Source organism: Lampris incognitus, chromosome 1 (assembly GCF_029633865.1).
Source record: "Lampris incognitus isolate fLamInc1 chromosome 1, fLamInc1.hap2, whole genome shotgun sequence".
Lineage (NCBI taxonomy): Eukaryota > Metazoa > Chordata > Actinopteri > Lampriformes > Lampridae > Lampris > Lampris incognitus.
The window spans coordinates 123,195,474-123,221,352 of NC_079211.1; the positions used below are offsets into that span (position 1 = coordinate 123,195,474).

Consider the following 25,879-nt stretch of genomic DNA (forward strand, 5'->3'; position numbering starts at 1 on the left):
CATTATTGTCTCTTTCCCCTTTGTCTCCTCCTTGCAAACCCTCAGACAACCACAGAGAAACATCGGATGAGTTTCCCCGAAACGGTGGATGAGATACTGGATGTATCAGAGGATGAAGGTAGGGCACGCACACAGCACACATCTTTATATGAACAATAAAGGATAGGTGTATAGAAACAACAAACTGCCTGTGTTGATCCTATATGGAAAGCTCCAGGTGAAAAACATAATAGACTTTTGAATAATTCGTCTTTGATTCTTTTTTAAAAAGTTAAATAAACGGTTAAATTCTCATAGTTGAATGCGTAACCGCGGCTTTATGTTTATGAGACGGAGATTTCATTTGAACTGGACACAGAAATACCTCATTAGCTATGTGTGCAGAGCTGCCTAAACAATGCCCTTTTTGCCTTTTGCCCTTTTTAGGAATTGCACAGCTAACAATAGGTATGGATGTCTCTTTCTCTCTTCACTGTGCAGCGTTCATAGGTCGTAATAAAGTGCGTGGCTCCATTTCAAGCTCATACTCTCCATCTTTATTGCCCTACCTTTCTGTCATTCTGTCTATCTCTCTCTGCCTCTGATGGTGCTCACTGTGATGGTGGCTCTGGTTTCTCATTGGCATGCATCCATAGAACGCTGTATCTGTCTCCTTCGATAACATCCTCATTCACTAACTCTCAAGGTATCTCTATTCTCCATGTTACCAAGGCTGGCAACATGACTGTCCCCAGTCCCCCCTTTTTTACAGTTACACTCACAACCGTCATCAAGAGAACACCCTTATAATCCTGGATCCATATTTGCTCACCACTTACTGTTTTAAAACCACATTTGTTTGTTTGTTTGTTTGTTTGTTTTTTAGCTTACCAAGAAAAAGAGGTCCAAAATATGATTTGTATCAGAATTCACAGTTCACATTGTGGTAGTATTGATGTTGTGCAGCTGTTTGCTTATAGATAAATGTAAATGTATGATGTGGTTTGGGTTATTTACTTACTGCACCATTCTAGATTTGTGTCATGTGCTCTTGCCCTACGTGCTGTATGTGTTACGAGTCTGAGTTTGTGTGTATGCCTCATTCTGACTTAATTCAAATAATTTTTAATGAGCAAAGCTCTCAAGGACGGAATGTAACAACACGCTTGAAAGCGATGTCAGAGGACGTCACACCTTGATATATTTAGGCCCCAGATAATTCAAGTGACAGATTGTCACCGTTGCTCTAAACTTAGAGAGTAGCCTAGCGGCTGTCTTAAAGACACATTTCTCATCCGGGATAGTGACATAATGATAACGCATTCCCTTTACACAGACACATATGCACACATGTGGTGGTAGCATGTCCCCTACATGCCACGCATGCAATGGTTCACAAGATAGAGAACATCTAGGAGATGAGATTACTCACTTCAAATTGTGGTAAATGTCACACACAGTGTTATGACACCCATGGCATCGCTTTGGCTCCGGACCATGTGTAGACACCTACTCAGACTCTAACATTAGCTGTGCTAACACTTCTTTAGCGTTATGGTCACAATTTCAGGGAATATTCATTTTTACTGCTGGTGAATTTTTGATTGTAACCTTATGTTTTGAAGGGGTAAGTGAACATGCTACATCATTGTCTTTATCTAGCCAAATGAACAGCAGCACAGTGTACGCAGTATGCTAAGGGAACTGCATTCCCACAATGGAGGAGCGATTTTTGAGGGCCTTGGCTGTCTTTTTGTTGTGCTGTGTGTTCTTTGTGTCTGTTTTGCGAGGGTTCTCTAGCATCTTTCTGGATCCATAAATGTGTGCAGTGTATTGTGTTGCAGAGCAAATGTGTCCTTCCTCAATTCCCAGCTTTATAGCATTGTTTATACAGTGAACGCTGTTGTATTTCTTTTTCTTTTTCATTTTCATTAAGATTATGTTGACGCAAACTTGTACCTGTGGGATAGTCAACCTCCCTCCGACCAGTAATTTCGTTTTTGAATGAGTGCTTTTGATATTCTAATACTTCATCTATGGTTATGTGCAAAGTTATGAATCAAATTGTTGGACTCAGCAGCTTGAGACTTCAAATAATTACAGTCACCTGCTGCCTTGTTTCTTTTCCCCTGTATCCTAATTTCCATCTGTTTCTGGACCCCATTGTGGTGGTGACTACAATGAATCTTTCACCACTGACCAGCATTAACAAGCTCAGTGTATGAAGCATTGTCACTAATCTGTCAACCCACCAAACAACCTCTTAAATTGTCTACCATGTTGTCTCACTGTTCTAACCTGTGGTTAACATTTTACTTGTTCTCTCTCTCTCTCTTTCTCTCTTTCTCTCTCTCTCTCACACACGTTTGCTGTTTCACCAACCTGACCACGGTCTGTTCGCTCTCTTTGGCATGTTGTTCTCTGAAGGAGAGGAGCTGTTGGGGACAGAAGGGGCCAGGTACATGAAGATGGATGACATGAAAGACCATGATGACGATTTCCTCTCCCCCAAGAAATCGCTGGAGTACGAGAGAGGGCTGGGCACTGCGTAAGGGGGCTGGGCTGGGAAGTAGGGGGAGAGGTAAATTGGTAGTTGTGAGCTAGTAGACGGGTAGAGGGGAGTTTGCTATACCTGTAGGCTTGATGGATGAGTGGGACTAGAACAGGAGGAGCGTTGGTGTAGAGAAACTTCTTCTGTTTGACTTGTTCATTGCTCATTTCTTGCAGAAATTACTCACCGGCCATTCCCAGGATTCCCTGTGTCTCTCCAGAGACAGTTATCCTGAAAGAGCATGAGATCGATCAGGTAATTTGCAGAGAGGCATGGGCAAAGTTCAGAAAGACTTAACCTTTGGATATAGTCAACATAAAATATTGTCCCTCCATACCTTAGAATACAGCCGTAATTACTTTGTCAATGACACTGTATTCATACAGAATCTCGAGAAAGGTATGATAAAAAACAAATTTCTATACTGATACACAGGTTTTACAATAATACGTTTTGCTGGAGTTTTCTGTTGCATTGCATATATTTCACTGTATCATCATTTTCTGTTTGACATATATATTTACCTTCTGCTTATCTATGTTCCGTTCAACCACACTGAGCTGTTAGCCTCAGTGGTATCACTCAAACAGCAAGCTTAATATCTGCAAACTTTGTGTCCATTTTTGCCACAACCTTGTCCATATCATGTAAATGTCGATAGGTAAGCACGTTAGGTTCAAAGCAAATGCTGACCCTTGCTCCTACTGTTTTACATTGAAATAAGGCATTGTTTTTGTCTCCACTAGCAACATACTCCACTCCCTCTACCAAAGGAATATGACGAAGACTCCCTGATTCCCAGTAGCCCTGCAACTGAGACGTCAGACAATGTCAGCCCAGTGGCCAGCCCAATACACACAGGGTAAGCGATGATGCAGCTTTTAACACTCTAAAGGATCAAACATTTGATCTTGTGCAATTGTCATATTAATCTCTGGCATCAAATGTTTATTGGTCTTTTCCTCCAACAGGTTTTTGGTCAGTTTTATGGTGGATGCTCGAGGTGGTTCAATGCGAGGCAGCAGGCATAATGGCCTGCGTGTCATTATACCCCCGCGAACCTGTGCTGCCCCCACACGCATCACCTGCCGCCTGGTGAAGCCCCAGAAGCTGACCACCCCACCACCTCTAGTTGAAGGGGAGGGATTGGCTAGCCGAATCATCTCCCTTGGCCCAGCCAGTATGCAGTTCCTGGGGTAAGGATGTGTTTAAAACACTATGTAGTCTGTCCAGTGGAGAAGATAACATGAGGATTTACTGTGACCTTACTGACTATTTCTTGTTCATGCATGCATGCGTGCGTGCATGTGTGTGTGCGTGTGTGCGCATCTGTGTGCGTGTGTATGCTTGACAGGCCAGTGATTGTGGAAATCCCTCACTTTGCTGCTCTGGGTCGTGGAGACAGAGAGCTGGTGGTGCTGAGGAGTGAGAATGGCTCTGTCTGGAAGGAACACCGTAATCGCTACGGTGATGATGTTCTAGAAACAATCCTCAATGGGATGGATGAAGGTATGAGGATAAATGTATCATAACAGATTTTGTATTTTTGAGTAACTATATACAGGCAAAAAATAGCTCACTGGCAAGCAGTTCCTTGGAATTAAACTTTGTCTTATCTCTTCAGATCTGGAGAGTCAAGAGGAGCTTGGGAAGAAACGTATTCGACGAATCATCTCCACCGACTTCCCCCTTTACTTTGCTGTTGTGTCACGTGTCCAGCAAGAGAGTGACCTGATCGGTCCAGAAGGGGGTTTGCTGACTAGCAAACTGGTGCCAATGGTCCAGGCCACGTTTCCTGAAACAGCAGTCACCAAACGAGTCCGCCTGGGGCTGCAGGTGAGATGGGAGGATGAGGAGGAAGAAGGAGAAGGAAGACAGAATCATTAATGCTTGTGTTGCCTGAAGAGCATGTTGGATGTTCTTTTGTTGCTTTTGTTGTGTTCCCATCACCAAGAATTGTTCTGTTTTTTGTTTTTTTTTTGTTTTGTTTTTTTTTTGGTTGCTTTTATTTTTTATTTTTTGCTTCTCTTTTTGGAAGACCTTTTTGCATTGTGTTTCAAATACTGCATGCACTTAGCACCTTTGCATAGCTATTGATCATTCATTTAGACAGTACTGATATATATTGTTTTCCTGCATCAACATCATTCTCATCATTGTATTCAAATGCCAGTAACGTCAGAATTGCAAACCTCTGTTTTTACTGTGTCTAAGTTATGCTTATTTTTCCTTTCTTTATTAGGTAAAGCAAAAATGGCCACTTTGGACATTAATGATTTTATATTGAGAGGTATTTTGTTTTAGTGAAAGTCTGTCTCTGCATACTTAGTAAGGTCAGGATGATGGATTCTGTCCAGAGCCAAAGGATATTGTCTCATATTCTTTCTGTGATATTTGGACTTACAGGGTGACATCTGCATTCAGAGTAGTATTGACATATTGAACATGAGGCTGTTTTCACCCAAGGTCTAGAACGGTATGGTAAATAGAAGGCTCCATCAACTGTAGAAATGCTGTAATACAAAAAAAAAATTCTTCAGAAATTTTAACTGTATCTTTTCAAATATCAAAAAAGGTTTTATGACAATGTTAACATTTAACCACACTATACGACACATGGTAATTCAATATATGCAGTAACCAACTTCTCTGTATCCCACAGTGATTTATTGCAGTGCTGGGTTTGATTACTGACTTGAAAATTTGTTAATATGTAAAATTTGCCATCTTGACGTGTTTCTCACAAGTTATTTCTCTTGGTGTGATGGGATCGCATATGGGACCTTATCATCCTAGCTCATGGAGGATTTTGGAAACACAAACATGACGTTAATTCGCTCTTCAATCAACATTTTGTAAAGAAAGAATAAAATCCTATGGGCGTCCAGGTAACATAGCAGTCTATTCTGTTGCCTACCAACACGGGGATCGCCAGTTTGAATCCCTGTGTTACCTCCAGCTCTGTCGGGCGTCCCTACAGACACAATTGGCTGTGTCTGCGGGTGGGAAGTCAGATGTGGGTATGTGTCCCGGTTGCTGCACTAGCGCCTCCTCTGGTCGGTCGGGGCGCCTGTTTGAGGGGGAGGGGGAACTGAGGGGAATAGCGTGATCCTCCCACACGCTACATCCCCCTGGTGAAACTCCTCAGTGTCAGGTGAAAAGAAGCGGCTGGCTACTCCACATGTATCGGAGGAGGCGTGTGGTAGTTTGCAGCCCTCCGCGGATCGGCAAAGGGGGTGGAGCGGCGACCAGGATGGCTCGAAAGAGTGGGGTAATTGTACAGGGGAGAAAAGGGGGGGGGGACAAACAAAAACAAAAAAATCCTACTTCAGTTATTTATGTAGACTAGTGTAAAGAGCGACAACCTATGAATGATGTTTTTTCTTTTTCTTTTTCTTTTTACTTAAATGTCAGCTGGAACAATATTATGAGATTACAAAATGTATATTCATGAAATTTCATGAACCACAGCGAGATGGCAAGCATGGGAAAGATACAAGTAGATTTTCATTCTTGGTCTATCTTCTGTTGTTCAGTCTCTAGAAATGATAATGTATGTAATGTGCTTTATAAGAAAAGTTTAACAACACCCTACCATTAGTATCCTTAACTCAAACGGGAATGTAGTGACAGAAAGTGAATGTAAGCAGATATACTTAGTTATTATTTTCCACTACTACAATATACTGCTTTGTCCTTTGTCATTTTCATTATTTCATGCTTTGTAGTTGGACATAATATATTTATTTGTGTCTGTAGTACAGTGATCATGTTTAGAATAACCTTGTGCAAAACCACCGTGCCTTTTTTATATCCATTTTGTATGAAATATTAAAGAGACTTTATGTTAACACATTTTGATACATTTTACAATAAACAGAACTGACCTAAACAAGAAAAACAATTTGTGTTGCCATTTTCATTTCAAACTGATTGTATAGTTCAAACCAGCAAGCATTTAATTCACCTTGGACCTCTTGTTTCTCTTTCTCTTCATCCTTGATTTTTCCCATTCTGTTGTCCTTTTTCTTCCTGATCATTACACCATCGTATACATCTCATTACCTCCCAACATCTCTCTATTGCCCTCCTCTGTCCACATTCGTCCATCTCTTCGGCTGTCCTCTCCTTTCTGCCTAATTCTCATCGCCATGTTTCTACCACATCATCGTCCCTGTGCCCATGTTATGCCTTCCCTGTCCCTCGTTGTCCTCCACTCCTAGGCCCAGCCTGTGCCAGATGAGCTGGTCGCAAAGCTGCTGGGTAACCAGGCGAACTTTAGCCCCGTGGTGACTGTGGAGCCGCGACGCCGCAAGTTCCACCGACCCATCGGCCTTCGTATCCCCCTGCCCCCATCCTGGAGGGAGAGCCCACGTGACTCTGGGGAGGGAGACACAACCAGTCTACGTCTGCTTTGCTCAGTCATAGGTATTGCTCCTTATGCCAGGCTCGCTCTTCACAAAAAGGGTCGAACGATTCAGAGTAGTGGGATGCAGAAAAGAGAGGAGGCTTTGAGAGTTTCCCTTCCTGACAGTGACACTTTTAAAATCCGAGTGATTATTTTGCAGTTGGGCAGCACGGTGGCACACTTATTCGCTTGGTCACCTCATAGTAAGAAGGTCCTGGGTTCAAGCCCCAGGGTAATCCAACCTTGGGGGTCATCCCAGGTCATCCTCTGTGTGGAGTTTGCATGTTCTCCCCGCATCTGCGTGGGTTTCCTCCAGGTGCTCCGGTTTCCTCCTACAGTCCAAAGTCATGCAGTAGGTCAGGTGAATCAGCCATGCTAAATTGTCCCTAGGTGTGATTGTATCGGCCCTGTGATGGTCTGGCGGCCTGTCCAGCATGTCTCCCCACCTGCCGCCCAGTGACTGCTGGGATAGGCTCCAGCATCCCTGCAACCCTGAGTAGGATAAGCAGTTTGGATAATGGATGGATGGATGTTTTGCAGTTCTGAAATATAGCAAGTACAGTACGATAAATGGTATGAAAAGGTTTGGGGTTTTTTCAGGTCAGATTTTTTTAAAAGTGATGTTTGCATGAGACCCATATCTCGACAGACTTGGCCATACAAGGCTTAACTAGTTTGTATACCCTTCTTCCTGAAACTCTAGGGGGCACAGCCCCAGCCCAATGGGAAGACATTACTGGCACCACAAAACTCATGTACTCCAATGACTGTGCCAGTTTCACAACCAATGTGTCAGCACGGTATGTACACTGAACATAAATATATCATACATATTTGTACTGTAAGACTTTTCCAGCTGTTCTTTGACATCTCAAACTTCAGTCTTCAGACATACCCTAGTGGCTGCCCAGGTGGTGAGCACGCTGATAACCTCGCTTCCCTTTGCTTAGGTTCATGGTTCAAACCCCAGCATTGGTTCCTGGGTGGGTACTGATAGGGGGAATGTTCAGTTCATCTGGACACAATGTTTATTGGGATTCTCCCAATAAATGTTGTGTCCAGATGAACTGGTTCAACTTTCTCTGATTTCCTTACCTGGATTATTGAGCATGCATCTTGACACTTTGGGGGTAATGGTGATTTTCTCCCCCTTTTCTCCCAATCCATTATGTCCGATTCCCTGATCTCCTATGTTCTCGCCATTGCACAACCTCTATGGTGTTTGAGGGTGAGGGAGGATGTGGACAACTGAATTATCTACCACGTCTCTTTACCTTCAAGTTTGTCCAAATGAACTGATTCAACTTTCTGGGCACTACCCCCAAAAATACAGCCGTTCTCTGTATGTTAGTTAGGATGTGTTCATAATGGAGTTTTATTTGTTAATGATTACAACAAATGCTCTTGTTCCTGCTTAGGTTCTGGCTGGCAGACTGTCCTCGGACAGCCGAAGCCGTTTCCTTTGCCAACCTACTCTACAGAGAGCTGTCAGCTGTGCCCTACATGGCCAAATTTGTGGTGTTTGCCAAGATGAATGAGATCCGAGAGGGGCGCCTACGCTGCTACTGCATGACTGATGACAAGATGGACAAAACCCTGGAACAACATGAGAACTTCACAGAAGTGGCTCGCAGCAGAGACATAGAGGTCAGTGCAGGGAGGAGTGCGTCAGCCATCAGACCTCTGGAGCTTGTTCAGAAAGGTGCAGCTCGTCTGGTATTCAACTGCCCTAAGTTCTCCCACACAACTCCCCTTCTCATGTCCCTACACTGGCTCCTGGTAGCTGCTTGCATCCAGTTTAAGAATCCGGTGCTAGCCTACAGGGCAGTGAAAGGAACAGCTCCTTCCTATCTCCAGGCCAAGGTCAAGCCCTACACCCCCACCTGACCACTTCGCTCTGCTGCCTCGAGACGCCTGGTTGCCCCATCGCTCAGAGGCCTGCTGCTGATCGACCCGGTCACGGCTCTTTTCTGTCCTGGCCCCACAGTGGTGGAATGAACTCCCCACTGATGTCAGGACAGTGGAGTTGCTGCCCATCTTTCGGCGCAGGTTGAAAACTCACCTCTTCAAGAACTACTACCCTGTTACTTGCTCTTTGCACTTATTGTATTCACTTTTTTTAAAACTTTCTTGCGCTTTTACTTTAGCACTGGTTTTGCTCTTAGATGCTTGTTTAGAGGCACTTATGACCTCTGACGACTAGTAGTTCTCCTGATTTCCTACGTTAAATGCACTTATTGTAAGTCGCTTTGGATAAAAGCGTCAGCTAAATGACTGTAATGTAATGCTCTGTCATGCCAATGTGGTAAAATCAAAGTATTCTCTTCTTCTTTTGGCTTATTCGCTGTTTCTCAGGGGTCACCACTGGTAATATCAAAGTATAATGTACTATAATTGCACATGCAGAAATTAAAGTATTGTAATGCACACTGATGTGCCCAAAACCCATCCTACAACTCTTAGATTTCTTACAAGGTGATAGGTATTGACCTCGGTCAATAGCTAAACCACTGTTTTTTCCTGCTGGAGCCATTTTGTGCTGTTTGTGACCTCTCCATTTTTGTCTATGCCTGTGTTGCCCTCTGTAGGTTATGGAGGGAATGCCATTACACCTGGAGTGTTCAGGAAACCTGGTACCAGTGAGGAAGGCCACCCAGCAGCCTCGCTGCTTCAGCTTTCAGGCCTTCAGAGATAACCGTCTCCCTGTATCTGTAAAGGTGGATATATTTGTGTCGTTCTTTTACAAGCTCTCTCTTTAAGTTTCCTGTGTGTGTGTGTGTGTGTGTGTGTGTGTGTGTGTGTGTGTGTGTGTGTGTGTGTGTGTGTGTGTGTGTGTGTGTGTGTGTGTGTGTGTGTGTATGTTTCACTCTCTATGCTGCCTGCAAACCTTTGCCATGTGTCTCAAATGCCTCTGTTGGGTTATGTGTCTAAGGTGAGAGACAGCAGTAAGGACCCTACTGGCTTTCTGTCTTTCCTGCGCAAATCCACCAAGTATGAGGACAGCCAACATGTGCTTTGTAACCTCAACATTACCATGCCCCCATGTATCAGGGTAAAGATTTTGCCGTAAACTCACATTGCCTAAACACATATACGTTACTGCAGCAATCCCATGTTCCGTGAGATTTACGAGCTGTTTCCTTGTGATTGGCAGATTGTAGGAAGTGAGGACCGGAGGCGAACTCTGACCCCGTTGGCCCTAAGAGAGAGATACAGCGCACTTAATGAGCCTGCCATGGGTATGATGCTCTCACTATAAAATATTGTGTTTATGACGATATACATGGCATTCAGTTTCTATTTCCTTGAAGGAAGTTGCATGTCCATTTCTTTCTGGTCATACTAAATGGTTCACAGCAGCATTCCATGAGCCCCACCATGTAGCCATGATCACAATTTTGCATTGACACAGCCTAAGATGCTAATGTGTCAGTTGTGGTCTGCTCTCTGCAGCATCAATGAGTGCCATGGAAAGGACAGAGTTGAAGATGGCTTTGATTGCAGAACAGCTGGGGCTAAGCTGGGCTGGTGAGTGAATGAGAAAGTGTGTCAGGCTTTACATTTGTCTCCATGTTTATGTGAAATTCATGTGCTTCAAAATATACCTTTAGAACCAGCTTTCATCAACTCTAACTTGCTACATGGCAACCCGCCAAATGTAACAATCCATTCTGAAATTTTCCATGCAATTGAAAACATTCTTGAGAAATTTGACCCCTAACTAAAGATAGATAGATAGATAGATAGATAGATAGATAGATAGATAGATAGATAGATAGATAGATAGATAGATAGATAGATAGATAGATAGATAGATAGATAGACAGATAGACAGATAGAGAGATATACTTTATTGATCTCATATTGGGAAATTCTCGTGTTACAGCAGCCAGTTATCCAAGCATTGCATGGGAACAGTGAATACACAGTAAATATTCATATCAACAGTAGAAGAAAGAAGTATATCTATCAGTAGAAAAATAAACACAAAAAATAAGATAAAATGAAATAGCTCAATACAGAATATAAAAAAGTATATATATATATATATATATATATATATATATATATATAAAATATTAATCAGTTAGTCAAGTAAATTCTTTATGAGACAGCACAAGCCTGTTTCATGCCATAAGCAATCATCAGCTGTCAATAAAACTACTCGAGGAAAGGACCTATTTATTTGTTGAGCACTTCCCCTACCGTTGAGTGTTTCTTTTAACAAAGATATTAAAATATTATGGAAAAATATTTTTTAAAAATAGCTAAAGTTTTAAAAATGCAATGAGGTGGAGTAGGAGTACAACGATGTGCAAATTCACCATGAGCAAAGTTACTGAAGGAGCAAAACAGAGTGGAGTTTGGTTGAGACAGAAACCATGAAGCTGAAAGTTCAGAGTTCTCTGTTAGACAGAGGTGAGGTTTTGCAGAGTTATTGCTTTGGGCAGGAAAGATTTCCTGTATCGAACCTTCTGACAGTGAACCTGAACCAGTCTGTTAGAGAAAGCGCGCCACTGTCTGTCCAGTAGGGGGTGGAAAGGGTGGTCAGGATTATCCATAATGAATTACAGTTTGTTCAGTGCCTCCTCTCCACCACAACTTCAAAGGTGTCTGGTTCGCAGCCAATTATGGAGCCAGCTTTCGTAATCAGCTTAGTAAGCCTGTTGGTGTCACTGGTCCAGCAGACTACAGTGAAGAACAGTTCACTGGCCACAACAGACTGGTAGAAGGTTTCTCCCCCCCCTTTTTTTTCTCCCCAATTGTACTTGGCCAATTACTCTACTCTTCACATCCGGCTTCCCACCCACAGACACAGCCAATTGTGTCTGTAGAGATGCCCGACCAAGCTGGAGGTAACACAGGGATTCGAACTGCCGACCCCGGTGTTGGTAGGCAACGGAATAGACCGCTACGCTACCCGGGCGCTGGTAGAAGATTTCTAACATCTTGCTGCATACGTTGAAGGATCTCAGCTTCCTCAGGAAATAGATTCTACTCATCCCCTTCTTATATACAGGCTCAGTGTCGGTCGCCCTGTTCAGTCTGTTGTTGATGTGGACGCCCAGATACTTGTAGTCCTCCACCACATCAACATCCTCTCTGAAAAAACACAGGGGTTGTGGACAAACTGCGGTCTGCCTATCAGGTAGTTGGTAATTCAGGAGATGATAGGTGTGTCTACCCCCACAGTGTTGTAGTCGAGTCACTAAACCTCGAGTCCGAGTCGAGTCTCGAGTCCCCAGTGTTCGAGTCCAAGTCCAAGTCCGAGTCACCAAAGAAAAGTCGAGTCGAGTCCGAGTCGAGTCCCTATTACCCTAGTCCGAGTCCGAGTCATCAAGGTTGAGTCTGAGTTGAGTTCCAAGATGGCTCCAGTGATCCACTCGGGCACAGTCAAAGATCTGACATACAAATAAAAAAGGTCTACATTAAACAAAAATGACACAGCTGTCACCATTTCAAAGGGAGTTTAATTACTTTTAAACACGATAGCCAAACAAATGCACACCCACACACTCGCACACATGCACGCGCAAGCATGCGCGCACACACACATTTTAGAACAGTCTGAATTTCTTTGACATTCTGAACATTGGATGTGCTTCAAAACACCTTGATAGCTGTGAATAGCATGATATTAGCAAATGGTGGAAACAGTATACAGAAGTAAGTTCCACAGCATACAATACATTCATAAAAACTAGTCAAAAGACATTGTCTCTCAGGAATAGTTAGGAACAAAAGGCTGGTGGCACTAGTTTTAAGCATACACGTTGCATTTCAAAAACATAAGATCTGACAGCATGGAACTACTCAACCTTGCACGGTGAGGCCTCATCAAAATGCCTCCATGACTAAATACCCTTTCAATGGGCGCACTGGAGGCAGGGATAGAGAATACCTGTGTGGCAATCTGATAGAGGGTAGGGAATTTGGATTTGTTTTGCTGCCAAAACCTGAGGCACGGGACTGAGTCAGAGTCCTGCTCAGCGATCAAGTTGAGGTATGTAGTCAACTGAGCCTGGCCAGACGGCTTCTTCTCGGCGGAGGAGGGAGTCCTCCTATAGTGGGAGAACATTCTCAACTGCTTCTCAGGAGGAGACTCTGAAAGTTCACCTTCCCCTGGTCCTGTTGCTTCCGCTGCATCTGCTGTTGATACCGCTTGCTTGTCACCCTCTGCCTTTATATTCTCTGAAATGAGAGGGGGCATGGGGGACTCATTACAAATATGTTATTGACTAGGCCTACATGACAAATGACATGTCTATGTGCTTTATTGTAACACCTTCAATGATATAAACATCACAACAATCAAATAGTTAATCACTTAACTAACATTAATCAAAACATTTCTCACCTTTGATCTCAGTCTTCAGCACATCTTTGATGTCACTGTCCAGCTGCACATCATGTTCTAGCCACTGGAAGCCAAATGCTGGGTCCAACACAGATGCTATGACGTAGGCATTGGTGAAAGGAAATTTGGCGGGGCCTCTTCCTTCAGCTGGCTCACATCCTGGTATCTTGACTGCACTAAAAACCTCTGCAAACCTTGTTTTCAAGGAGCTCTCCAGAGCTCTCACCAGAGGCCCACAGTATCTGGCTTTTCCTCTTATTTCCTGCAGGTGACAGCGCAGAGTGAGGACACAGGGCACAATCACACTGACGGTGACAGTAGTCTCACCCTGAGTTAGGTTGGTTGCCTCTAAGAACGGATCAAGAACTTCGATCAGTTCTTTAAGCTGAGCATACTCTCGCGGGGATAAGATAAGGCTTTTGTGCCCCTCTGATTCCAACACACTGGACAGCTTTTGCATGTCTAAATGCAAATAAGCCTTCACCTGCTTCAGATTGGAATTCCATCGTGTGGCATTCGCTGTTGGAATTGTTGCATCACCAAAACACGCTTCAAAGCAGTCTTTAAACGAGGTGCCACTGTGGAGGAGGTTGGCTGCACGGGACAGCTTTGCTAGGGTGCTTGACAGCCCACTGGTGTCTTTCAGACCATCTTTTATGACCAACTGCAGTGAATGTGTGAAGCATGATAGTCTCTGCATCTTACAGTTCTCAGCCAAAGTGTCATTGACTGTCTGTTGATCTTCTGGCATCAGGTCTTGCCATATTTCATCATCCTCCTCAAATGTGCTGGGATCATGAGCTTCAGCATCACAAGGATCCTCTAGGGGAAAGCTGGCCTGGAAAGCTTTTCTCATGTTGGATGCATTGTCAGTTATGACAAAGTTGATCTTGTCCTTAATCAGGTATTCTTCAGCACAGCATTCAAACAGCATTGCAATCTTCTCTCGGAGTGTTTCCCATGCACTCTTTTGCAGGAAAGAAGATATGACTGAAGGCTGAGTTCCTGTTTTTTTTATCCATTGCCACTGTGTGCTGTCACTCCAAGGAATGACTGCATCTTTCGATCACTCCAAATGTCTGTGGTAACAGCAACACTCGATGCTTCTGCCAGCTGGTTCTTTATCTGTTCTTTCTTGACTTCCACCATTCCTGGAATGGTCACAGAGGAAATTGTGGATCTTGCTATGGGCCGGTACTGAGGGTCCAGGACATGCAGGAAGTGCTTGAAGTCCTCGTTGTCAATGATGGAGAGTGGCAAGCAGCACTTAATGATTAGATCTTTTACAAGGGCATCACTTATAGCCTTCTGACGTGGATGTTTGAGGTCGTACATCCTTTGCTGTCCATCATTTAAAAATGATGTGATAGTCTTCTGACCTGGAGCAGCTGGCATCACATCTGAAGCAGTGGAGGCACGGTATTCTTGGAACCTAGGGGAAGACAGGATACACACTTTAGCTTGCTGATGCCAAACTGTTTCAAGTAATCTTTCTTACAGCAAAAAATGTGTAACGTTATAGCTATAACAATATGCAATAACAATACAAATGTTACACATTATACACATAGTTGTTTGAACCATAACCAGTTAAGTTACATATTTAGTTATCTATATAACTAACATTACCATATTAGTAGATTAACTAATGTAAGCTAGCTGGATAAATGAAAAGTATGAGAAAAGATACATAATTTATGAGACTAACAGGACAGGGATTAATTAGCAAAACCCAGTCATTTAATTATTGATTTAAGTATGTTACATGCTACCTAGCTGAGCTTTAACTCTCTATCCTCCGTGAGTCTGTATGTTTATTCTGTATGGGTCAGGGAGGGTGTGATTTTGTTAGAAGACAGAGCCAGTTCATAGTACTGTTCAAAAGCTACGTCGCGCATGTCTATTTTTAGAATTTGGCACACCCAATGCTGCATAAATGCAAAGAAAATTATCCCCATATTTACAGTAGCCTATGCGGTGTCACGAATCACGATACGGTTCGGTAGTTTTCGGTACATCGGGGGGGAAATGCCACATCCGTCAAATCTTGTACCGTCTCCAGCTCTCAAGAAAACCAGTGGCGGCATCCACATTAGCTTTCTTCAATTAGTCCATTTAGCGAGTAATAGCCTACAATTATTTTTATTTGCATTGTAAAGTTATGCACATTTTATCAACATTATTTGTGGATGCATATAGGCTAGACTTCTTCCTTCTCCGCACTTGGAGAATATTCATGGCGGAGATCTGCAATGTGCGGATTTGTTATTGCTAGTTAAGATTAATGCTAACATGGTAGTTCAGAGTGGTGTGTTTTTTCCGTTTAGTGTATGCTACTTGGTAATTAGCTAAATGATAAATAGGAAAAATCAGTTTTGATCTCCCTATAACACGAAGACGCTGCGTGTTACTTACCAAATCATCATTAGTGAGATCGATGGCACGCTCGTGCCGAAAGCGAACCGTACTGTGACTTTTCTGTGCAATGCTGCATTAGCATTCTAACAGTAACGTTACTTAACTTACCTATACAATCTCACTTGGTTCTAGTGATATGATATACCCGCCGCCACACCACCTAACCCAACGGTTCTAGTGACATGATATACCCGCCACACGACCCGACCCAACATCTTGGACCAGTGGTTGAGTTACTTCAGAGGCTATTGTTACCGTAGCTAGATAGCTAGCTAGCTAACGTTAACTGATCACCAACCATATCATCAACTGACTGCATATCACTTACTTTTCTGGGTGCATCCTTGACAGATGTCTGTTGAAGTTTGAGGTTGTCCCGGTCTTCTCCTCAATAGTTCGTTTACATATCGAACATCTAGCAGTGATCTTGCTGGAATTTGTTGTAAAATCTGTGTAAGCAAAGAGCACAATTCGGGGCGTCTCTTTAGGCATCTTCGCGCTACTGAACATGACGGTATGCACGCCACGTGAATCCACATGTAGGTGGAACACACGTGCCTGCCCTTACACGAAATTGAATAATGTTACAGTATTAATATAGCTATCAATATATTTTAATAGGGCCTATTATTTTAAAAAAATCTAACAAAAACAGTCTTTATCAATTAAAAAGTCAGAGTCCGGGTCTCCAACTTCCGAGTCCGAATGCAGTAAATTCGCGAGTCCGAGTCCAAGTCCGAGTCATCAGTGCTCAAGTCCAAGTCGAGTCACGAGTCATGAAAATCAGGACTCGAGTCGGACTCGAGTCCGAGTCCTGGACTCGAGTACTACAACACTGTACCCCCATCACTTCCAGCTTCACCCTCAGCAGCAGTGGCTGGATGGTACTGAATGCACTGGAGAAATCAAAGAATGTGATTCTCTTCTCACAGTGCAACCGATACCATCCAAATGCAAGTGAGCTTGCTGCAGCAGGTAGATGATGGCATTGTCCACTCCCAGATGAGGTTGGTAGGCAAACTGCAGAGGGTCCAGCGATGATTTCACCTGCGGTCTAAGGTGTGCCAAGACAAGCCTCTCCAGCACCTTCATTACATGAGATGTGAGGGCAACGGGTCGATAGTCATTGAGGCCGGATGGAGTCATCTGCTTGGGAACCAGAACCAGGCAAGACGTCTTCCACAGCACTGGTATTTTCTCCTAGTTCAGGTTGAGGTTGAAGTTGTGTCGCAGAATAGCATACAGCTGGTCGGTACAGATCCTCAGAGACCAGAGGCTGATACCATCAGGGCCTGCAGCCTTGCCTTGCCACAGCCTTACCACAGCGAAATGAAGCAGCTTCTGAGTAGAACGATATCACAGCAATAGTTATGACATCATCATGGTGCAGCATATCCTTTTAATTACCAGCACTGTATATTTCATAAAAGCATGGCTTATACAGTCTGAATGATAACAAATTTGTATTTTTCTTACTTTCCCTTACTCTACTCTGTATGTCTAAACAGAGCTGGCACGTGAACTTCAGCTTAGCGTGGATGATATCAACAAGATCCGCGTGGAGAATCCTAACTCTCTACTGGAGCAGAGCTCTGCTCTGCTCAACCTATGGGCCACACGTGAGGGCAAGAAGGCCAAGAGTGAGTAAATAATATTTGCGACTGTTCTTCCACACATTATCCTACCAAATTTTCCATCATAGTAGATTCTATGGCTTCATTGCATTCTACTACACCATATGAAAACAACCTACAAGTTAAGATTGTTTTGTACGTCATTGTTATGGTGATGTCCATGTATCCTGGAAAAAAGGAAAAAAGTTTTTCTACCCGTCTTCCCCATTCTCTTTGTATCTCTCTTTCTCTGTCACACTTTCTTGTCTTGGTATTTCTCTATTACGCTTCCTCATTGTAGTGGAGAGTTTGTATGCAGCTTTAAAGAGTATTGACCGTATGGACATAGTCAACATGCTGGAGGGTCATCCCCCTCAGGCTGCGAGACAAGGGTCCTGTGAACTTGGCAGACGCAGACACAGTGAGAGAGACCACCTCTCTCCTGGCATGTCGAATGGTAAGTTTCTTCCCCCATCCCAAAATGCAGCCCTTTCCCTGTGCTGTATACTTTCTGCATTGACCCAGACCCATCTTTCCAGTAAACATACCATCTCCCTCCCCAAATACCCTGAAGACATAACTGTAATGTGTTTCTCAGTGCACAGCATTCTCTCCCTTGCCCCTCTGTTGTGTGAAAGCTGCCACAAACATTAGACTTCGGCAGGTCTTTACCCCAGGAACCTGGAGAGGGACTCAGGACACTCCTACTGCATCCTCTGTAGTGCAGTCACAATATGTTACTCTTTAAAGGTAGCTCTATATCTTATAAAGAGATTATTGCCAGAGGAATTGATAGTCTGGTTGTCTAGTTGGAGAGACTTTCCTTCAATCACAGGCTCAAGTCCCAGTCTAACCAAGTGTCCATCCTGCTGATGTGTCCTTGAACAAGTCACTGAAGCTCCTGATGTGCAGCTCTGTGGCTGGCTCTGCGCTTTGATTTCCCAGGAGAAGGGGCAAACAAACAAGGTTTCCCCATTGGGCTCAATAAAGTATCACGGTGTGTTATTATTATAATGATTTGTGTTGAAAACTGTTAAAAAAAACATCATTCAGTGTCGACTTTCTTGACAAAACAGTAGGCTTCAGAGATTAGTACATTAAAATACACTGTCTTGTGTCTTAGTGTGATAGGTCAGTGCATATTTTATCGTACAATCTGATGATGTCGAATATTTTTTTTATCCACTACTTTAGAAGAAATCCACAAATTGTACATTTTGAATATATTTCAGTATATTTTGTCTGTGCAACAAAATATTGCCATACATGACGTCAGCCCACTTAGAACATAGTATGCAGTCTTTTACTCTTTTTCTTCATGGTTTCTTTTAAACATGCATAAGCGTACATCTGTTTGGCTCTAGTTTCACCTCTGGACTGGTGTGATCTTCCTCTTCACTGGGCTGACCCTTACTGGAGAGCACTGGTCTTTCTTCTCTGCTCCGTGTCCAGTGTGGTCACTCCAGCAGGTCACAGGTCCTCTCTGTGAAAACTGGACCAATACCTGGTGATGTACACAATGCATAGAGATATGACCATGAGGGAGAAAGGGTCAAAAGGGAAACATTCAGATCACAGCTGCAGTGAATCTGATGCCCCATATGTCTGTCGTTCTCTCTGGCTCTCTGTCCACCTATTTGCCTCCAAAAAGCCTTTACGTTGATGCTTCGTGTAAAAACTTGGTCACACTTCTATGGGACAATATACACGTAAACATACAGAGGTCCCTAAGATGGTTTTCAAGAGATTAATAATTTATTGACATGTTTGCTTTTGTTTTTTGTTGATTTTCTTTTTTGGTCTTAAAGGCACTGCCACAGATCAGTTGCAGACTTTATTATCTGAAGAACAATACGTTTTTTTTTCCAGTTAAATTTGAACGTGTCTCCTCTAGAGTAGGAAAATTGGTTTTACTGCACCCATCTGTCCGTCTAAGCTCCTATCTGCCCTTTTCTTCCTAATGTCCAAATACCTCTCAATTCTCCTTTATAGTTCTAATGCGTTAATAGAAATTAAAAACGGGTTAAAAAACAGGTCACTATGCAGAAATCAAGGTCACTTGCGAAACTAGTTCCAGGCTTTTGCGAGGGCATATTTTAACGCTCTGCCTGCGAGTGCATTGGGTGTAGTTTGAGTCCCTTCAGGGTTGATGTTGGTGCACTGTTTGTCCTTTTGGGGGCCCTGTACTTATTCCCTTTGACTATCTGTCCCTCTCTCTCTATGTTTCTCTGGACATGTCATCTGCAGCCCAGCCGCCCTATTCTTCCTCCTCCTCACTCCTCTTCTCCGAACTCTGACCTCATGCCGACCTCATGTTGACCTCTGACCCACATTTTAATCTTCCTTCACGAACACTTAAGCATTTTAATTTTTTTTCAAATTTTTGTACTCTTGAAAACCCCACCTCTTTAACTGTCCGCTCTGTGACCAATTCCCTTCACACAGACTGTGTATTCAGCACTCCCTGGGATGGGGGAGGTGTCCCTCGCTCTTTCACTCTTTCTGTCTGTGTCCATCACCCTTTTTATCCTTCTCTCTTTCTCCCTCCCCTTCTTTTCTCTTCCTGCTATTCAGTCTTTTACTGCCTCTTTTCCTGTTCCCTCTTTCCCTGCTCTCCTGCCTGTTTGCATGTGCATGAGAAATAGTTTCATCTCCCACCTCCCCTCACATTTGCATGGACATTAAAATGAGGGGGCAGGAATAGTTGTGGCTTTGTTGGAGATGAAGTCCAGACACTGTGGATGCATTGGCACCGAATGCTGTGTGACCAACTGACATGTTTCTTTGCATGGCATGCACACCTGAGAAGGATCCTACAGTCCCTCTCCTCTTATCCTCTTCAATTATCTTCTTTTGGGGATAAAAAAAAGGCCGCAAGCCTTTTTTGTGAAACTATATGAACTGTGACTGTTCTGTTCATGTATGAATGTTGTAACTGTTTTGTGTGCCCTTGATTCCATGTATGTCCATTTTACAGTGGGTTGATTTTTTTTTTTTTATATTTCGACTGTGTCTTTGAGTGAAATGATAGAGCTGAATATATACCATTTAATGTACCTCGCCTTACACGTGCTTCTTGTTTGAAGGGAACCTTCAGTCTGTGTATGTGTGTGTACTCTGATCAGCCAAAACACTAAAACTACTGACAAGTGAAAGGAATAACATTGATTAACTCATGACAATGGCACCTGTCAATGTTTGGGATATATTAGGCAGCAAGTTAACAGTCAGTTCTTGAAGTTGATGTGTTGGAAGCAGGAAAAATGGGCAAGCGTAAGGATCTGAGTGACTTTGACAAGGGCCAAATTGTGATGGCTAGACGACTGGGTCAGAGCATCTCCGAAATGCCAGGTCTTGTGGGATGTTCCCGGTATGCAATGGTCAGTATCTACCAAAAGTGGTCCAAGAAAGGGCAACCAGTGAAACAACGACAGGGTCATGGGCACCCAAGGCTCACTGAGGCGCATAGGGAGCAATGGCTAGCCTGTCTAGTCTGATCCCACAGAAGAGCTACTGTAGCTCAAATTGCTGAAAAAGTTCATGCTGGCTATGATAGACAGGTGTCAGAACACGCAGGGCATCACATCTTGCTGCGTATGGGGCTGCATAGCCGCAGACCAATCAGAATGCCCATGATGACCCCTGTCCACTGTCAAAAGCAGCTACAATGGGTACGTGAGCATCAGAACTGGACCATGGAACAATAGAAGAAGGTGGCTTTGTCTGATGAATCATGTTTTCTTTTACATCATGTGCACGGCCGGGTGCGTGTGCACTGTTTACTTTGGGAAGAGATGGCACCAGGATGCACTATGGGAAGAAGGCAAGCCGGTGGAGGGAGTGTGATGCTCTGGGCAATGTTCTGCTGGGAAACCTTGGGTCCTGGCATTCATGTGGATGTTACTTTGACAAGTACCACCTACCTAAACATTGTTTCAGACTAAGTACACCCATTCATGGCAATGGTATTCCCTGATGGCAGTGGCCTTCAGGTGGTTTTAATATTTTGGCTGGTCGGTGTATATGTGTGCATGTTGGTGTGAGGTTTGGTTTTTTTTGGGGGGGGGGGTTTAGGTCTATCTAAGTGTATGTTTACCACATGTGTCTTCTGATTGGGGGCCAAGCAGCTAAGCTGCATAGGCACTCTAAGTGTTTCTACCTTTTCATATTATTATTATTATTATTAATCTTTTTCTTCTTCTTCTTCCAGCTAGGGTGTCTATAGCAGCCCCTAGAACCGTATGTAAAAAAAAAGTTGAGAAATTTGGCACACTTACTGGGAACAGTCCCATGATTCTTTACAAGTTTCATGTCTGGAACTTGAGCATTTTAGCGCCATCAACGGGTCAAATGCAACATTTGAACCGTATGCCCGATTTTTCGAAAATGACGTACAAAGCACCCTGTAACGTCAATTTCCACTATACTGGATTTTCCGTCATATTGGATTTTATGAATAAGTTAAAAAAAATCACAGGCCACACATTTTGTCAAAATTTCACCAAATTTGCTCCAGTTGATCTTCAGACCAAGCCTCACAAAAATTACCATGTGAATTTTTGATTTTTGAAACCATTTGACCATTACAGCCAATTGAAATTGGCGGCAAATCCGCCTAACAGTGAATAAGATCATATCTCAGCAACAGTTTTATACTTGGTATATGGACATAGGACCCCTTCCTGAGGTTGTGCAAAAAAAAAACTGTCATTTGACCACTGGGGACTCTGTAATAAGCAATAAACGCGTTTTTCCCTGATGTGTTTGCCTTAAGAAAGTAAGCGTACATCCATTAGTCAACTGAAAAGGGCGGCGACGTTGCCAAACAGGAAGTGAGGTCATAACTCAGTGACGGTTTAATGTATCAAAACTAGACTTGGTACATGGACTCTGGACCCCATCTGAGGAAGCATAAAATGTTTTGCGTCATTTGATCCCTGGGGAGTGCTGAAAAAAGAAAACTGTGTTTTGGCTAATAACTATTGATGTGTTTGCCTTAAATAACTGAGCCATATGTCTGGTGATACCATGGGAGGTCTCAAGGCCAAGACGTGGCAATTTGTCATGTCAACCTAATTGATGTGGCCACCATATTGGATTTTATCAAAATGTTAACTTTCGCAGGTCACAGTTTGCATGATCTTCAACAAACTTGGCACAGATGATCTTCAGACCAAGCCTCACAAAAATTATCAGATGGATTTTTGAAACCGTTCATCTGTCACTACCAATCAAAATCGGTGGCAAAGCCACCAAACAGGAGATGAGGCCATATCTAAGCAACACTTTTGATGTATTGACACCAAACTTGGTATATGGACTCCAGACCCCTTCCTGAGAGTGTGCAGCTAATGTTGTGTCATTGTATGGTCACTGGAGAGCACTGAAATTGGCAAAAACAACGTTTTGCTATCAGCGCTTATAGTTATGCTTTTAAAATGAGCAGATCAAGTTGCCATGGTGACTACCCTGCAGGACTGCTTGGCCCCCTCATCGCTGCTTGCAGCGATATTTCTAAATATATGTTTGTCCTCAAGCATCATTGTTTAAATGTCCGTACCTTTCCCAAGTCTGTGTGTTTGTATATGTGAGCGAGACAGATAACTATGACTCTGTGTTCTTTCACTGTATGGCCCTCAGTTGCTTTGTTTTCTCATTTTGATGTTTGTCTTCCAGTCAGAAGGGTCAGGCCATCATATTCGTACCAATCACCTTTCCAACCTACATTTAAATCCACAGCATCATCTTCTTCAACCAAGCTACCTTCCCTTTAATTTTCTAGCATATATACATGAAGAGAAAGGACTGACTGATATGTTGAACTCATCAGCGGTGACTCGCCAAACCAAAGCTCTTGTACTTTTGGGAGGTGAAAATTCATCATCATCAATAACAAACATACATTTTTAAAAAGTGCTTTCATGTGCTATACCCAAACCAAAGCTCTTGTACTTTTGGGAGGTAAAAATTCATCATCATCAATAACAAACATACATTTTTAAAAAGTGCTTTCAGGTGCTATCATAAATGTACTAACATAAATGTACCTATGCTGCCACACAATGACTTTTTCCAATAAATAACATGACATGCATATACGCATTCACATTGCCAAAGATTAATTTATTTGCAAGAATGGGAATATATGATGGAACATGCAAAAATGCATGCACCTCCATTACTTCTGCCATAATAAACCCTAATCTTTTGGTTTACAACCTAGATTTATTCTCACTTGATTTTTCCATGGAGATTTTTCCTCAGGCATAACTCACATAATAATCTGCAACTAACTCAAAATGCAATATACAGGTTTAAATTTACAATTCCAAAAGTAATTTTTCTATTGATTACTGAAAAATACGGATAGTTTGAACAAGCCGCACACCAGAAATCTTTTCATGTTGTAGTATTTGTTGCTAAATGTATCTATGAGCTTGGTCGGCCATATCTGCTTGTGGGCCACAACAAATTTGCCTCTACTTCTCCCTCACTACTACCTGCCTTCTACTGCACTTGGCTGCTGTGGTGAAGGTGTAAAATGTTATGGCCCATATCACTTTCTACAGAAAAATCCTACAGAACAATGACCATTAAAATCCGCAACTACAAAATTTTGGGGATATTTGTGGATTAGCTTTTATCTGCTCGACACAAGCTATAGAAAGTACCAAAATGGACATTTGTTTACATGTAAAACTTCAGGATTACAGCTTCTTTTCTTTTTTTTCTTTTTTTTTTGGTGTGTGGCCTTTTTCCTCCCCAATTGTACTTAACCAATTACCCTACTCTTCCGCACCGTCCCAGTTACTGCTCCACCCCTCTGCCCATCCAGGGAGGGCTGCAGACTACCACATGATTCCTCTAATACACGTGGAGTCGCCAGCCGCTTCTTTTCACCTTACAGTGAGGAGTTTCGCCAGGGGGACGTAGCGCATGGAAAGATCATGCTACCTCCCCCCCACAGCGCCGCCCCCAGTTCCCCCTCCCTGAACAGGCGCCCCGACTGACCAGAGGAGGCACTAGTGCAGCGACCAGGACACATACGCACATTCGGCTTCCCGCCCGCAGACACGGCCAATTGTGTCTGTAGGGACGTCCGACCAAGCCGGAGGTAACACGGGGATTCGAACCGGCGATCCCCATGTTGGTAGACAACGGAATAGACCGCTACGCTACCCGGACGCTCAGGATTACAGCTTTAATTTAAAGACTGGGGTAGGGGTTAGATAACTGTAATTCTAACTGCCATACACAAGCCTCCAAGAGAAATACAGTGGAAAAAACACAGTAACCAATTTTATAGTGCAACTGAAAAGATTTTCCCGTTGTGTCATGTTAGATTTTATTTACCATTTTGGTGAATAAACTTTAATGGCCCATGGTGGTGAATGAAAGTCTAAAAGGTGTCACACAGTTATTACTGTTAGAAATTATAAACTCGGTAATAGAGGTTGAGCTGTCTTCTTTTAGGCGGTGACAGGAAGTGGGGCCAGATGATGGCCATCTCCTGTCACTGATATCTACTGCGGTCTCAGCTGTACGCATTACCAGCCGCGAATCAAATTACACTCAGGGCTTTGCACACTTTAGTCATACACACACACACACACACACACACACACACACACACACACACACACACACGCACACATGAAATAGCTGTAGCCTCTTCTTTGCCTTCTTTTCTACTCCCTTTCTCACATCTATTTCATCCTCTTTTCCACACCTTCTTTGGTAATACTTTCTGCCCTTCAATTTACAGCTTGCAGCGTGGAATGAAGTTTTAACAGTTTTATTTTCTAACTTTGCCATCCATCTAAATGTTCACACAAGATGATCCTGATACTCGTGGTTAGAATCTTGATAACTCTGTCTACATGATTAGTTTCATTATTTGGTTCTCGCACAAGGTAGTTAGTATTGTTTGGGGATGAAATAGATGCAAGGCAGAATATCTGCACTGTGAAGCGACATTTAAATTGTTTACCTATCAAGAGAACCCGTCGGAGTCCACAGATGGGATTTTTGACAGCCATGGACCATCAGAAAAACTCTTTGCACAACAGTAGCAACCTTAAGAAACTGTTCATTTCCAGTGCTGAACCCTTTTGCTGCTCTCCGTGAGGTCAAGTCTTTCTTATGACCTAAAAAGATTTATTTTCTTTTAAATAGGTTTTTGTAGGAGTGACCTGAGTCCAATGTATGTCAGCAGTTAAAATTAAAAAACAAAAAACAAAGAAAAACAAGCCACTCAACAGTTGATTTGTAATAATGTTTGAGGCAGCAGCAATTACTTTTACAAGAAGCTGGACAGAAAATCGATTTCTCTGGGCGGTTTAGGTGTGTTTGTGTAAATATCAATATCAATTCTGTACATGTGTTTACTACAGTAACAGGTATGTCCTGATTGCTTTCTAAACTGTTTGTGAGCTGTTATTTGCTATGTATGATTGGACAAGTGAGGGACTGCATGGAGCAGGTCTGTGTATGAATCTGTGAGAGGGAGAACAAGACTGGCGACGCTCATGAAAGTAAACAGGATTGCTTGC

The 25,879-nt window shown here is 43.0% G+C and overlaps 1 protein-coding gene across 1 annotated transcript in view; it reads left to right on the top strand.

Annotated features, from left to right (window-relative positions):
* Nucleotides 1–25,879, top strand: part of ank1a (ankyrin 1, erythrocytic a) — a 134,456-nt gene that overhangs the window by 89,027 nt on the left and 19,550 nt on the right. The window contains exons 23-39 of the mRNA XM_056281302.1: nucleotides 46–118; nucleotides 427–447; nucleotides 2,407–2,527; nucleotides 2,707–2,785; nucleotides 3,277–3,392; nucleotides 3,502–3,726; nucleotides 3,885–4,039; nucleotides 4,155–4,366; nucleotides 6,754–6,958; nucleotides 7,642–7,738; nucleotides 8,357–8,585; nucleotides 9,527–9,655; nucleotides 9,871–9,990; nucleotides 10,093–10,177; nucleotides 10,392–10,466; nucleotides 17,223–17,354; nucleotides 17,629–17,784. Coding sequence (XP_056137277.1) covers nucleotides 46–118; nucleotides 427–447; nucleotides 2,407–2,527; nucleotides 2,707–2,785; nucleotides 3,277–3,392; nucleotides 3,502–3,726; nucleotides 3,885–4,039; nucleotides 4,155–4,366; nucleotides 6,754–6,958; nucleotides 7,642–7,738; nucleotides 8,357–8,585; nucleotides 9,527–9,655; nucleotides 9,871–9,990; nucleotides 10,093–10,177; nucleotides 10,392–10,466; nucleotides 17,223–17,354; nucleotides 17,629–17,784 — 2,230 coding nt within the window. The remainder of the gene's footprint in view (nucleotides 1–45; nucleotides 119–426; nucleotides 448–2,406; nucleotides 2,528–2,706; nucleotides 2,786–3,276; nucleotides 3,393–3,501; nucleotides 3,727–3,884; nucleotides 4,040–4,154; nucleotides 4,367–6,753; nucleotides 6,959–7,641; nucleotides 7,739–8,356; nucleotides 8,586–9,526; nucleotides 9,656–9,870; nucleotides 9,991–10,092; nucleotides 10,178–10,391; nucleotides 10,467–17,222; nucleotides 17,355–17,628; nucleotides 17,785–25,879) is intronic.